The 15,252-nt window shown below is 36.9% G+C and overlaps 1 protein-coding gene across 2 annotated transcripts in view; it reads left to right on the forward strand.

Moving 5' to 3' along the window:
• Positions 1-15,252, forward strand: part of MTMR9 (myotubularin related protein 9) — a 57,766-nt gene that overhangs the window by 3,400 nt on the left and 39,114 nt on the right. For both annotated transcript variants that reach the window (XM_045462275.1, XM_045462285.1), the window contains exon 2: positions 11,352-11,460. In XM_045462275.1, coding sequence (XP_045318231.1) covers positions 11,352-11,460 — 109 coding nt within the window. The remainder of the gene's footprint in view (positions 1-11,351; positions 11,461-15,252) is intronic.

Below are 15,252 nucleotides of genomic sequence, written 5' to 3' on the forward strand. Positions count from 1 at the left end.
GGAGACACAATATGAAGCAGCCTCTAGGCTCGGAGCTGTCAGCACAGAGCCTGACGCAGGGCTTGAACCCACGAACCCACGATATCATGACCCAAGCCAAAGTCGGATGCTTAACTGACTGAGCCACCCAGGTGCCTCTGAAGCAGAGTTTCTCCTCACCACCAACTCCCTTTTCTTTTTTTCTTCTTTCTTTTTCTATGGTTGCTTATCACACTTTCATTTCATCATATTTACGTAGCATTTACTACATGCCAGGCCTGGTAAGGCTAACAAAGTATATAAGACATGACATTTTAACCTGTTAGGGCAGAAATGACAAATTGTGTATACATTTACCTTTTTCCCCAGGAAGCAGCATGATGTGATGGAAAGAACACGAGCTAGGTGGTCAGACCAGAGTTTGTTTAATTGTTGTGGTCAAGAAATACTTCCATGTGTCTTCTATGTGCTGATCACTGTCTGGGCTCTGCAGGTACAGTGGTGACTAAGGTGGTTGAAGAATTTGTGTACCAGCGGAGGAGATTCAAATAAATCAACAAATAAGTAGATAACGATGTCAGGTAATAAGTTCCGGGAAGGAAAATAAAGAAAGATGGGAGGGTAGAGAATGCCAGTGTATTTAGAAAGAATTTCAGAGAAGACAAGTGACATTTAAATGGATGACATCTGAATGAAGAGAGGAAGCTAGCAGTGTGAATATGGGAAGAAGGAGCATTCCAGCCAGAGGGATCAGGGAATGCAAAGACAGGAATATGCTGGGATTAGACAAGGAAAAACATAGAGACCAGTTGGCTGGAGGGCAGTGAGCAAGGGTAGAGGCTAGAGGCATAGCAGAAAATGGTTGGAAGAATAAGCAGGGGCCAGATGGTGTAGGGCTTTATTTGCCGGTGTGCTGGTTTTCACAGGAAGCCCCTGGAGAGTTGAAAGCAAGGAAGGGAGAGCAGACAGACTTTGTAGATGATTCCGGCCGCTGGCAGAAAATGGATTGCAGAGGGGGAACAGTGGGAGCAGTGGGCCCAGTTAGGAGACTGTTGAATAGTTCAGGGAAAAGGTGGTGGTGACTTTCGAGTGGAAGCAGGGGCACCTGGGTGGCTCAGCAGGTTAAGCGTCGGACTTCTGCTCAGGGCATGATCTCGCACGGTTCGTGAGTTCGAGCCCCACATCAGCTTCTGCACTGGTGATGTAGAGCCTGCTGGGAATTCTTCCTCTCCGTTTCTCTCTGCTCCTTCCTCTCTCTCTCTCTCTCAATAAATAAATAAACTTGAAAAAAAAAAAAGAGTGGAAGCAGTAGTAGCATGATCAGAAGCAGGCCAGTTTGGGGTGTGTTTTGAAGGCTGAGCTGCCATGCCTCGTGAGTGAGTTGTAAATGTGATGTGTGAGGAAGAGCAGTATTGAGGATGCCTCTTTTAGTGCTGCCTCCGGTGGGGTAGGTGTCCTTGGACAAGCCACTTAACCTCCCTGAACATCACTTCTATCACACAGAGGAAGACAGCCCTTCTCGTATCTAGTAGTAATTTCTATTTGGGTAACACGTCACAGGCTCATGTAGTGCTGTCGTGCACGTTGCATACATAATTTGATGTGGTCCTTTCAGCATGCAAGGTGTTACACAGGTTTTACAATTATACCTTTTTCTTTTCATGGACCTCACATGTAGAGAGTTGAGTTAATCCTACTCAGTTGATGACGCGTCATTTTCAGGATGGATCCATTACAAGGTTTTCTTGGTTTTTTTGTGTGTGTTTTTTTTAATTTGATTCATCTTCAAGCCCTAATTTTCATGCCTGTTTTCTACCTCATCCTCAGTCCCTATAGGCAAGTAATGCTGAGTGTTGCTGTTTGTCCTTGGATATGTGTATATTCCTGTAAAATATATAGCACTATCATGTGTGAGTTTAGTTTCCCTCAGTATGAGTATGTTGCAGATCTTGTTCTATTTCTCAACATTAACTCAGTACTGTTGTTCAGGATCTCTTCCTATTGCTGTGTGTACATCCATTTCACTGCTTCTGATGGCAGAATAGAATCCCAAATTATCTACCACATTCTGCTTTTCTGACCCTCCAGAGAACCTCCAACTTCCTGCTGTCACGACATATTCTGCCCCTCCCCCACTTCATGTGTAAATTCTCTCTCCCTCTTTTTAAAAAAAAAAAATTTTTAAATGTTTATTTATTATTGAAAGTCAGAGAGAGTCAGAGCGTGAGCAGGGGAGGGGCAGAGAGAGAAGGAGACACAGAATCCAAAGCAGGCTCCAGGCTCCGAGCTGTCAGCACAGAGCCCAACGTGGGGTTCGAACTCACAAACCTCGAGATCATGACCTGAGCCGAAGTCGGATGCTTAACCGACTGAGCCACCCAGGCGCCCCTCTCTCCCTCTTAAAAAAAAAAAAAAAAGTGCTTAAAAGTTAGGTTTGTTGTCTTTCTAGCATTGATTTGCACCGGTTCTGTGTATACTCTTGAGGTATTATTCTTTACTTGGACATGGCAAATGTCTTCTAGTCTCTCACCCATTTGTTGACTTTTCTGTGGTGTTCTTTGTTGAACAAAAGGCCTTAATTTTAATTCAGAATTCATCAATTTTTACTTTATTGTTTGTGCTTTTTAAGTCATACTGAAGAAGATCACTAGGATATTCTCTACATTTTCTTCCATATTAGCTTTATCCTTTTACCCTTCACTTTTAGTACTTTAATTCATTTGGATTCTACCTTCATTTCAAGTGTTTTTCTCCATGTAGCAAGCCAGTTTTCTTAATACCATTGTCTAGCAACCCATTCTTGACTGATGCATCATAACATATATCAAGTGGTTTCATATATGTATAGCTTTCTCTGTGTCCCATAAGTTTTGTAATGTTATGTGTTTGTTTCCATTTGTTTCTATTTTTTCTAACTTACTGTGTGATTTTTTTTCTTTGATCCATTGGTTGTTTATGTGTTTAAAAAAATTTTTTTTAATGTTTATTTTTGAGAGAGAAAGAGACAGAGTGTGAGCAGGGGAGGAACAGAGAGAGAGGGAGACACAGAATTTGAAGCAGGCTCTGGGCTCTGAGCTGTCAGCACGGAGCCCGATGTGGGGCTTGAACCCACAAACTGTGAGATCATGACCTGAGCTGAAGTCGGACGCTCAACCGACTGAGCCACCCAGGTGCCCATGGCTTGGTTGTTTATAAGTGTAGTGTTTAATTTCCATAATTTTGTGAATTTTCCAGTTTTCCTTTTGTTGTGGATTTCTAATTTCATCCCATTGTATTCAGAGAAGATACTTTGTAAGATATCTATCTTTTTAAATTTATTGAGGCTTTGATTTGTGGCCTAACATATGTCAATCCTGGAAAATGTCCCATGTGTATTCTGTTGTTGTGTAGCATATACATGTCTGATGTATCTAGGTGGTTTATTGTGTTAAGTGTCTATTTCCTTATTTATCTTTAGTCTGGTTGTTCTAGCCACTATCATGAATGGGGTATTAAAGTCTCCAACTATTTTTTCCTTCAATTTCTGTCAGTTTTTGCTTCATGTATTTTGGTTGCCTGTAATTAAGTGTGTAATATTTATAATTTTTATATCTTCTTGCTGTGATGAATCTTTTTTCGTATATAAAGCCCTTCCTTGTCTCTTGTAACCACTTCTGATTTAAAGTCCATTTTGTCTGAGATTACTATAACTGTACCTATTGTCTTTTGGTTACTGTTTGTGTGGAATATCTGTTTTCTGTCTTTTCACTTTTAACCCCTGTGTGTCTTTGAATCTTGAGTCTCTTGTAAGACAGCATATTGTTGGATCATACATTTTTTTAAATGTGTATTTATTTTGAGAGCAGGGAGACAGAGCAAGAGAGAGAGAGAGAGAGAGAGAGAGAGAGAGAGAGAATCCTAAGCAGGTTTCATGCTGTCAGTGCAAAGCCTGACACAGGGCTCCATCCCATGGCTGTGAGATCATGACCTGAGCTGAAATCAAGAGTTAGGTGCTCAACCAACTGAGCCACCCAGGTGTCCCTAAACACATTTTTTAAAAAAGTTTTTTATTTTATTTTGATAAGAGAGATTGTGTGAGTGGGGGAGAGGGGCAGAGGGAGAGGATCTGAGGCAGGCTTCACACTCAGTGCGGAACCCAATGCAGGGCTCGATCCCCCCTGAGCCAAAATCAAAAGTAGGATGCTTAACCAACTGAGCCACCCAGGCACCCCCAGATCATGTTTTTATTCATTCTTCCAGTCTCTGTCTTTTGATTGAACGGTTTGTTTAATACATTTACATTTAAAGTAATTTTTGATAAGGAGGGACTTCTGTTACTGTGCTGTTTGTTTTTTATTTTATTTTATTTTATTTTATTTTATTTTATTTTATTTTATTTTTTTAACGTTTATTTATTTTTGAGACAGAGAGACAGAGCATGAACGGGGGAGGGTCAGAGAGAAAGGGAGACACAGAATCTGAAACAGGCCCCAGGCGGTCAGCACAGAGCCCAACGCGGGGCTCGAACGCACAGATTGCGAGATCATGACCTGAGCCGAAGTCAGACACTCAACCAATGGAGCCACCCAGGCGCCCCTGTGCTATTTGTTTTCTATATGCCTTATAGCTTTTTAGTCCCTTAATTACTGTTCTATTTTGTATGTAGTTGATTCTTTGTAGTGAAATATTTAAATTTCTTTCTTGTCTACTTTTATGTATATTCTGTAGCTATTTTCTTTGAGATGATCATAGGCATTACATTTAACATCCTGAAGTTATAACACTCTAGTTTGAATTTATACCAGCTTAACTTCAATAGCATACAAAAAATCTACTTCTTTATAGGTCTGTCCCTACTTTTTTTTTTCATTGTTAATGTCACAAAATTACATCTTTATACATTGTATGCCCCCAAACATAAACTCATAGTTATTGAAAATGCATTACTCTCTTAAATTATGTAGTAAACAAAATTTGGGGGTATAAACCAAAGTTACAGTAATACAATAATATTAACTTTTATACTAATAATTTTTTCTTTGAATATACTAATCTGTTAAATCATGTAGAAAACAGAAAGTGCAATTACACACCATTAATACATATTAACTTTTATAATTACCCATGTGTTTACCTTTATTGAGATCTTTATTTCTTCATATAACTTCAAATTACTGCCTACCGTCCTTTCATTTAATCTTGTAGGACTCCCTTGAGCACTTCTTTTTCTTTTTCTTTTTTTTTAAGTTTATTTTGAGAGAGAAAGCATAAAGTGGGGAGGGGCAAAGAAGGAGGGAGAGAGAGAGAATCCCAAGCAGGCCCTGCACTGTCAGCAAAAAGCCTGATGCAGGGCTTACACTCAGGAACCATGAGATCATGACCTGAGCCGAAGTCAGATGCTTAACTTACTGAGCCACTGAGGCACCCACCCTTGAGCATTTCTTGTAAGGTAGCTCTAGTGGTCATAAATGCCTCAACTTTTGTTTATCTGGGATTATCTTAATTTCTCCCTCACTTTGGAAGGACACTTTTGCTGGAAATAAGATTCTTAGTTGACAATTTTTTCTTTTAGCACTTTGAATATATTAGCTCACTGTCTTCTGGCTTCCAAAGTTTATGATGAGAAGTCTGTTTATTATCTTATTGTGGCTCCCTTGTATGTGACAATTTACTTCCCTCTTGCTGCTTTCAAAATTTTTTCTCTGTCTTTTGAAAGTTTGATTAAAATGTGTTTTGATGTGGTTCTCTGAGTTTATCTTATCTGGATTTTGTTGAACTTCTTGGATGTTTATATTCATGTCTTTCATCAAATTGGGGAATTTTTCAGCTATTATTTCTTCAAATATTCTCTCTCTCCCTTTCTCTTCTCTTTCTGGGACTTCCACAATGTGTATGTTGCTTCTCTTGTTGGTATCCCACAGGTCCCTTAGGCTCTGTTCTCTTTTTTTCAATCTTTTCTCTCTGTTCCTCAGACTCAATAATTTTCATTTTCTTATCTTCAGGTTCATTGATTTTTCTTCTGCCTGTTCACATCTGCCTTTGAATCCCTCTCGTGAATTTTTCATTTCAGTTATTGCAGTTTTCAGCCCCAGCATTTCTTTTTGGTTTCCTTTTAGGTTTTCTCTCTCTTCATTGATATTTCCATTTTGTTCACACATCACATTCTTGACTTTCTCTACATCTTCCTTTAGTTTTTTGAGCATCTTTAAGACAATTGTTTTAAAATCATTGTCTAGTGTATCTGCCATCAGGTCTTTTTCAGGGAAAGTTTCTGTTGATGTATTTTTTTCCTTTGACTGTCCCATACTTTCCTGTTTATTTGTATGCTTTGTGATTTTTTTTTTTTTTTTTTTTTTTTGGTTGAACATTGAACATTTGATCTAATAATGTGGTGATTCTGGAAATCATGTTTTTCTCCTTCCCCAAGGTTTGCTCTTTTTTTGTTGTTGTTTTGTTGTTGTTATTTACTTATTATTGTTGTTGTTGATGTTGTTATTTATTGTTGTAAGCTTTCTCTATGCCAACGATCAGCCTAGAGTATAAATTTAAGGTCATCTTAGGGTTTTTTCTGAGCCTTTCCCTGGACATTTCCAATCCTAATTTTCCTGATTTATGTAATTGTCTTTGAATGTCTTAGTCTTTAATGTCTGTCTCCTGAAAGGAGAAGAGTGAAAAATGAAATGCAGGCAGGGAGGGGAAAGGGGACTGTTGTTTAAAACTCTGGAAGTCACTTGTTGGGGAGAGGCTTACAACAATGGGGAAAGATGCAATAACAGATGCAATAACCAGATGTCCACTGGCCTCTGCTCTTCTGTGATCAGAAGCAGCAATCAGCTATTAGCACACAAATCCTGATATTTGTAGGACAGGATCTCTTTTCTCTGATGTTTGGAGGACAGGGTCTTTTTTGCCCAACCTAGCTTCTGCAAGCTGTTTGTAAGTTGCTCCAGGAACGTGTGCACAGCTGCCCACCTCATGGGTAGGATGCATAGCTGCTATTTTGCTAAGAGCTGAATTTATCCAAAATTTACCATCCAGGTCTCTGGAACTCTGGAAGTTGCAAGCCTTAATAGACTCTAGAGTTATAAAACAGTCACATCAAACAGATCATGCCAATGAAATTGCTGTCTAGGTTGGGAGACAGATTCCTGGTGCTTTCTATTCCACCATCTTCCCAGAATCTTTCCCTTTACTGAGTTTTGAGTGTTTTTAAAAATACATAGTTTTGATACAAGTCTTTTATTATATAAGATCTGCAAATATTTTCTGTCTGTGGCTTGGCTTTTCATTCTCTTTAACAGTGTCTTTCAAAGAGAAAATGACTTAAATTTTGAAGAAGCCCAATTTACCAGTTCTTTTATAGATTGGGGTTGCGGTGTCTTATCTTAGAAATCATTGCCTAACCCAAGGTCACAAAGATTTTTTCTCTTTATCTTCTAGCACTTTTATAGTTTTAGGTTTTATCTTTATGTATATGATACATTTTGAGTTTTTATATATGGTTTATCGTATATGTATGTATGTGTATATATTGCATATAGATATCTGATTGTTTTGCCCTTTTTTCAATGCATTGTCTTTGCATCTTTGTCCATATATAAATAGAACTGTTTCTAGACTCTTTTTTCTGGTTCATTGATCTGTTTATCTTGATGCTGTTACCACACTACCATACTGTCTTAATTACAGTAGCTTTATATTAAGTTCAAATTATGTAGTATTACATAATTGTTCTAATTAAAAGTTCTGTCTATTTCAGGTCATTTGCATTTCCATATGAATTTTAGAATCAGCTTGTCAATTTCTTTAAAAAAAGCCTCTGATTTTGATGAGAATTGTGTTCAATCTGTTGATAAATGAATTTGGTAAGAGTTAACATCTGATATCTTAATATTGAGTGTTCTGCCCCATGAACAAAGTGAATCTCTCCATTTATTTTATTTAGGTCTTCTTAAATTTCTTTCAGTGATGTGTTGTAATTTTCACTTACAGATCTTAGGCATCTTTTGACAGATTTTCCTCTAGTCCACATTTTTAGATGCTCTTTCAAACGGTATTTTAAAAATTTCAATTTCTAATTGCTCATATGTATTAATTATGTTTTTTACTTTCTGTATTTTATAATACATTGATGTCTTAAGCCCCTTGCAGACCTGGAGTGGGACTGCTTCCACTCAGGGTTAGCTATTTCCTAGAGATAGCAAGAAAATTGCCTGCAAGCACACCTTTGATATGCAGACCAACCAATCTCAAATCCATACCCGCATCTGCTTCCTCTTATCAGGCTTCTGCAGTCAGGACCACTATTCTCCTGTCCTAAATTCTTCCAGGGCCAGGTACCAGACAACCAGGGATCACTGGTATAACCCAGAGCCTGACAGAATTATTCAAACTCTAATCCTAAACTTGCTCAGCTCACCTACCCTTCCTTTCCCATTCTTTTCTGTGAAACATCACAGAAGTTCTGGCCCATCCTTTCCTCTCGCTCTGTCTGCCTCCTGACTGTCCCAGATGCTTCCCCATGTGGCTCTGAGTGACATAGTTTGCCTCTCCTGTTGGGAAATGTGAGTAACAAAATAACTTTTCAGTGACAGTTATCTCCTGATCTATCAGCCTCACCATCCTGAATAAGAACCAAATCCTGGGCGTTTTAAACAATTGTTGCGATAGTATATAGAAATACTATTGATTTTTGTGTATTGAATTTGTATCTGGCAGCCTTACTAAACTCATCTTTTAATTCTAATAGCTTTTATGTATTTTTCATTGGCTTTTCTAAATAGGCAATCATGTCATCCGCAACTAAAGACCATTTTATTTCTTTGTTTTCAATCTGGATGCCATTTATTCATTCTGGTTTTGTTTTTTTGTGTTTTTTTTTGTTTTGTTTTCTTTTGTTTTGGCCTTATTGCACTGGCTATTAACTGTCAATACAAGGTTGAATAGAAGTGGTGAGAGTGAACATCTCTGTTATTTCTGATATTAGTGAAAAAGTATTTAGTTTTCACTGTTAAGTCTGTAATTAGTAGTAGGGTTGTTTTGTTTTTGTTTTGTTTTGTTTTGTTTTGGTAAATGCTGTTAAAGATGTTTCCTTTTGTTCCTAGTTTGCTGAGAGTTGGGGTTTTTTGTTTTTGTTTTTTAAAATCAGGAATAGATGTTGACTTTTGTCAAATGCTTTTTCTATATCTATTGAGATGATCACGTGGTGTTTTTCTTTTTTAATTTGGCAATATGATAAATTGCTTTGATTTTCAAATGATAAACCCCAGTTGCTTATGATGTATTATCCTTTTCATGTATTGTTGGATTTAATTTGCTAATATTTTGTTTAGAAATTTTGCATCTGGGTTCATGAAATATATTGGTCTGTAGTTTTCTTGTAATGTCTTTTTTTTTTTTTTTTAATGTATATATTAGGGTTATGCTGGCCCCATGGAATGAATTGATAAATAATTGCCTTTTCTTCAACTTTCTGGAAGAGTTTGTCTTGAATAGTATTTTTTCCTTAAACGTTTTGTAGAATTCATCAGTGAAGCCATCTAGACCTGAAGGTTATTTTGTTTTTGTTTTTTGTTTGTTTGTTTGTTTGTTTTGGTGGTGGTAGGGAGGAGATTTTAATGAACATTTCAGTTTATTTAATAGCTATAAAACTAATTAGGTTCTCCTTGAGTTTGTGTCTTCTAGGAATTTGTCCATATCATTTCCCTTGTTGAATTTATTGGCATAAAGTTGATACTAGTATTTCCTTTAATGTTTTTAATGCCTGTAGAATCTGTAGAGATTCTCGTTTCTCTCCTTACTGGTATTGGTAAATCGAGACAGATTTTCTTTTTTCCTGATCACTTTGGCAAGTGGTTTATTGCTTTTATTATTTTCAAACAATCATTTTTGCTTTTCTTGTTCCCTATAATTTTCTTTTTTCTCTTTCATTGATTTTGGCTCTGATCTTTATTATTTAATGTCTTCTGCTTTGGATTTAATTTGCCCTTCTTTTCCTAGTATCCTGGAATCTGAGGTCACTATTATGAAACTTTCTTTTTTAATATAGATGCTCTCCTCAGACTATCAGCCCCACCCAGGTTCCCTCTCCTGTGGCCTGGAACTCAAAACAGTAAACTGGGGTATTTGTAGGACTCATCTTGTTTCCCATCTCCCAGAGATCTCTGTTCTTTGTTGCTTGATGTCCAGTGTCTTGAAAACAGTTCTTTCTTATATTTTGTCCAGTTATTTTGGTTGTTTCAGGTGGGAAGGTAAGTCTGGTCCCTGTTACTCTACCTTTGCCAGAAGTAGAAGTGCCAAGAATGTGAGTTTTCAAAATAAATTTTATAAGCGGCATTCTAGTGTGTTGATAGGTTGTGGATGTTGGTGGAATTATCTTTACTGGGATTTGACCCGTGCTGATAACGTCTGCTTGTCCAAATTAACAACGCAGTGGTGAGAGGCATAGGGATGCTTACAATTCAGATGGCGTTCAGAAGAGTGGCTGTAGGAGATGTCTTTCTAAACTGGGCAAAAAGTAAGTTAAATGAACAGCATTTGGACAATCTAAGAATTCCTAGTTAAGGAATACCCAGAACTATTAATGGAAAAGACTTAGGGCCAACCAGTGGCAAAGCAAAAGAAAAATCAGAGCTGTTAGCAAGTACTGACAAAACAAAACAACTACAATAAAAGACGAAAATTCCAATGAAGGTAAAATTACATTTGCACAAAATTTACTGATACAAAATTTGTGATTAGATATGACATTGGTTTAGAATAGATATTGCAAGCTAATAGTTTTTAAAGACTGAAAAAGAGATATTTATATTTAAAATCAACTATTAAACTTGGAAGTAAGTAAAATCTGAAATGTTTTCCTGTGTTTCAGAAATACCTCTGTACAAACACTTACCACATTAATTACAGATCTTTTTTCTTCATTCTTTGAAGCAAGGCCCCAAATAATTTTCATTAAATGAATTGGCCTAGTATGAATTACTTTATGAATTTGAAATGTTTTTAAGTACATATATTTAAAATAATTTATGGCTCACATTTTAGTAATGCAGGCTTGCCTCTTCCCTAACTAGACTAATTGGGGAGAAGAAAGGTGAATGTAGATGGTAATTCTTTTTTCTACATTCTTTTTTCAAGGAAATAATCATATGCTTAAAGATAGAGACATATATGGGGGCGCTTGGGTGGCTCAGTTGGTTAAGCATCCAGCTCTTGATTTCAGCTCAGGTCATGATCTCCTGGTTTGTGAGTTTGAGTCCTGTATTGAGATTCACACTGACAGTGTGCAGTCTGCCTGGGATTCCCTTTTCCTCTCTCTCAAAATAAATAAATATACTTTTTTTAAAAAGATAGAAATGTATATGTTCCTAAGCATAATTTGTAATTTTTTACAGATTTGTGGGACCACTGGGTACCATCATCATAAAATGTAAAGACTTTCGAATAATTCAGTTGGATATTCCTGGAATGGAGGAATGTTTGAATATTGCCAGTTCCATTGAGGTAAATGTTTCAGAAGCAAAATCTGGTGAAAGTAAATAGTAATAAAAAAGAACCTTTTATCCTTACTTAGTATAGCTCTTATGTTTGTTTTACTAGATATTTGGTCATGTTCTATGACTCACATATTGAAAATTGTTAGGAAAAGCCTCACCTGGATTCATTGTTATAGGAATGTATTAGGATTTTATTGACTTATAGCAGTTTTTAGTGTTCTGGGTTCCTTATTCCTCCAGGTTCACTCATTGTAGCATTTGACAGAATTTCCTTCCCTTTTAAGGCTGGATGATAATCCATTGTATGTGTATATGGTAAGGCTTTTGTTAGAAGTTACTTCTTTTATCAAAGCAAATAATTATCACCAATGATTATAGCCCTGTGTTTGTTTTTAGCAAGTCTGAAGCAAACAGAGAATGTTTGCTTGTCTTAGGCAAATGTTTGCCTAAGACTAAAAAGTGCGTTTGTTTTATATTTGTATAAACAGTATTGACTGTCTCTTCAGATTTCAAATAATAGAAATTTTACTTGGATAATTTAATATTTAAATTGAGGAGCTCACTTCATTTTCTTCCCCATTCAAACCAACTATTTTGGTTTACACTCAAATTTTAAATTGCCTTATTTTAAATCATTGCTACTAAATTATAGTAATTAAGTTTATGTTTATGGTATTTTCTAGATAATTATAGACACACTGATTTCTTTTCCCTCCGTCTATGAGTGACTAATCTGGTCTTTGTATCCAAAACAAATGCTAGTGGCTTAACTTAAAAGGAGGCAGACAGGTTTAAAAATCTATAACTAGGATCATGTTTGGTTTCTAAACAAGAATAGAGAAATAAAAAAACAACTGTTGTAGTGCTGAGAAAATGGCATGTAACCATTTTGCCTTCTGCCTTTGCTAAATTTTCCTTAAAGGAAATGAGAAGATGAGCTGAACTGTTTGTCTTACATATCTGTCATTTGGAAGTGACAGAGTAATGTTGATTTGGCCACATTCGCTAACGTGGGTAAGAAACATACTGTGGTTTCTAGGCTGTTAAGCTGAAATACTGTCCTGCTCTTTGGGCAAGGAAATGCTACTGATCCATTTCATTTCAGCCTGGTTTTTTTTTTGTTTGTTTGTTTGTTTTTTCAGTTGTGCGTTTGGATTTTCACTGGCCAGTCTGCATTTTTCTTTTTATCTGTTTTATGGGTTACAAGATAGCTGGTTGGTGGGTGTCAGTGAAATCGCATATGGTGAAGGATAGTGGTGAAGAAAATATAGGGCAAAGCTATTAACCCACTTTCTGATTGCATTTACTTAGCTTTGTTAGCATCTGACACTAATCAGTTGTTTCATTAGCTGTATATAGTACCTAAAATCCTTTAGAAACTGATTATATAGAAACCCTTACAGCTGAAAAGAAGCTATGAATTACGAGCCATTCTCCTAATTTGACCTTAGGAAGTGAATGCTCTACTGGTTATTTTTATAACGTAGTAAATGTCCATAGTGAACGTGGCCTCTTGCCTTTTGCTGGTATCTAATTTCTTTCCCATCTCCCCTATATATCTTGATATAACTTGGAAGTAATAAGTGAATTTCTTATATAGCACAGTTGAACTGTTCTTTGCAATCAAGAATCCATATACCCAAATATATTCTGCTGCCATAAATAGAATCCCACTGGAGTAATAACTTGCAAGTGCTCGTTTTTCTAAATCATAGTAGGAAGGCTGATGAAGCTTTTTTCTATGTAGTTTCTACTGTCTTTTGGAGTTGAAATGTTTTCAGTTCTTTCAGCGTTAATGAGTTTAAAGGAAAAGTCCTACCTGTAGTGATACAAATTGTGATCATAAGTCAGAATATGAGTGCTTATTATCTGCTAAAGTGACTGCTGACTTGCATTAAAAATCACGGGGCACCTGGGTGGCTCAGTTGGTTAAGCGTCCGACTTCAGCTCAGGTCATGATCTCACCCTCTGTGAGTTCGAGCCCCGCATGGGGCTCTGTGCTGACAGCTCAGAGCCTGGAGCCTGCTTCAGATTCTGTGTCCCTCTCTTGCTCTGCTCCTCCCCGCTCATACTGTCTCTCTCTCAAGAATAAATAAAACATTTTAAAAAATTAGAAAAAAAAATCATGATTGTACCAGTATGCAAACAGTAGGAGGTTCCTTAAGAAATTAAAAATGGAACTACCATGTGACCCAGCAGTCTCACTTCTGGATATATAGCCAAAGAAAACAAGATCATTATCTCAAAGAGGTATCTGTACTCCACTGTTCATTGCAGCATTATTCATATTCGCCAAAATATGGAAATACCCTAAGTATCTGTCAACAGATGACTGGATAAAGAAAATGTGACACATGTCTATATATATAATGGAATATGATTCAGCCTTAAAAAACAGCAATCCTAATATTTGTGACAACATGAATGAAATTGGAGGGATTTGTGTCAAGTGAAATCAGACAGAGAAGACAAATAATTGCATGTTATTACTTATGTGGAATCCTAAAAAACAAAAACAAAACTTAATAGAAACAGAGTGGAAAAGTGGTTGTTGCGGGCTGGGGAAATAGGGACAGGTTGGTAAAAGTTACAAACTTGCAGTTATAAGATGAATAAGGTCTTAAGATCTAATATATACCATGGTCCCTCCAGTTGATAACACTGTATTGTATAACAGACATTTTCTAAGAGAGTAGAACTTAAATGTTCTTAATAACAAAAGGTAAATATGTGAGGTGATGGACATGTTAATTGACTCAATGGGGGAGTCCTTTCACAGTGTATCAGATCATCACTTGAAATATCTCTTAGTTTTGGTAGTTTTACCTCAGCAAAGATGAAAAAAGATTTTTTAAATATTGCAAAAAATATCTTAAACCAATTAAAAAAGTAAAACAATGAAATAAAATAATGTTTGTCCTGAACGATGACAGTTCTGGCCTAGGTCAGATGTGGATACTGGCCATTCTGTTTCTGTTTAGTGTGATTGGAAGCCAAAGACTCTACAGAAGTGGATAATGGATTATCCAGCCCTGCTTCTCCATATTTTCTGTTTTATGAGCTCTGGGGGGAGGGTGTCATGATTTATGAACAGACAGAAGAATAGCTTTGGATGGGGATGTTTTTGTTAAGTTGTTGAACTACATGTCCAGTCTATTTTTTACTAAGGCTTGGGCCCATTCTTTTGTGAGACTGATCCTTCTGTGACCTAGAGGGAGGTAGCTTTATTCTGAGAGTTTTGGGGAACTAGCAAGATGTTGGGGCCCCGCCCTCCTCCAGAAGAGTGTCTCCATAATTCCTGGAGTGGTGCCTTTTTTTGCGGCCATAGAAGTGCTTTTCATAACTCCCCTGTCAGAAGGTTGAAATAGCCTCCATCACCTGGAGGGTATTTCATCTGTCTGTTCCTCCCATTTAGTCAGATTTTCTTGGTGGTATTACCCAGAATTCAAGAGTTCCAGATGAACACAGGCTCTTTTGGGAACCATAGAGTTAATGCCGCAGCTTGAGAATGGGTCATTGTAACATAAAGATAATATGATACATGACCAAATGGCATATCATTCTAAGAAGGTAGAACATGAACATTGATGGAGCATATGTGGTGCATAGGATATGTGAAGCATATAATTGCCAAGATCAATTTCAGGGTTTATCATGTGCCAGGCACTATTATTAACAGGCCTGTTATATACGTTATCTTTCTTAATGCTACCAATAGCCCTATGAGATAGATACTTTAATTCCCCCCATTTTTGAGCTAAGGAAATGGAGGCATTAGAGTGGTTACATTAGTTAACCA

This window comes from Leopardus geoffroyi, chromosome B1 (assembly GCF_018350155.1).
Source record: "Leopardus geoffroyi isolate Oge1 chromosome B1, O.geoffroyi_Oge1_pat1.0, whole genome shotgun sequence".
NCBI lineage: Eukaryota > Metazoa > Chordata > Mammalia > Carnivora > Felidae > Leopardus > Leopardus geoffroyi.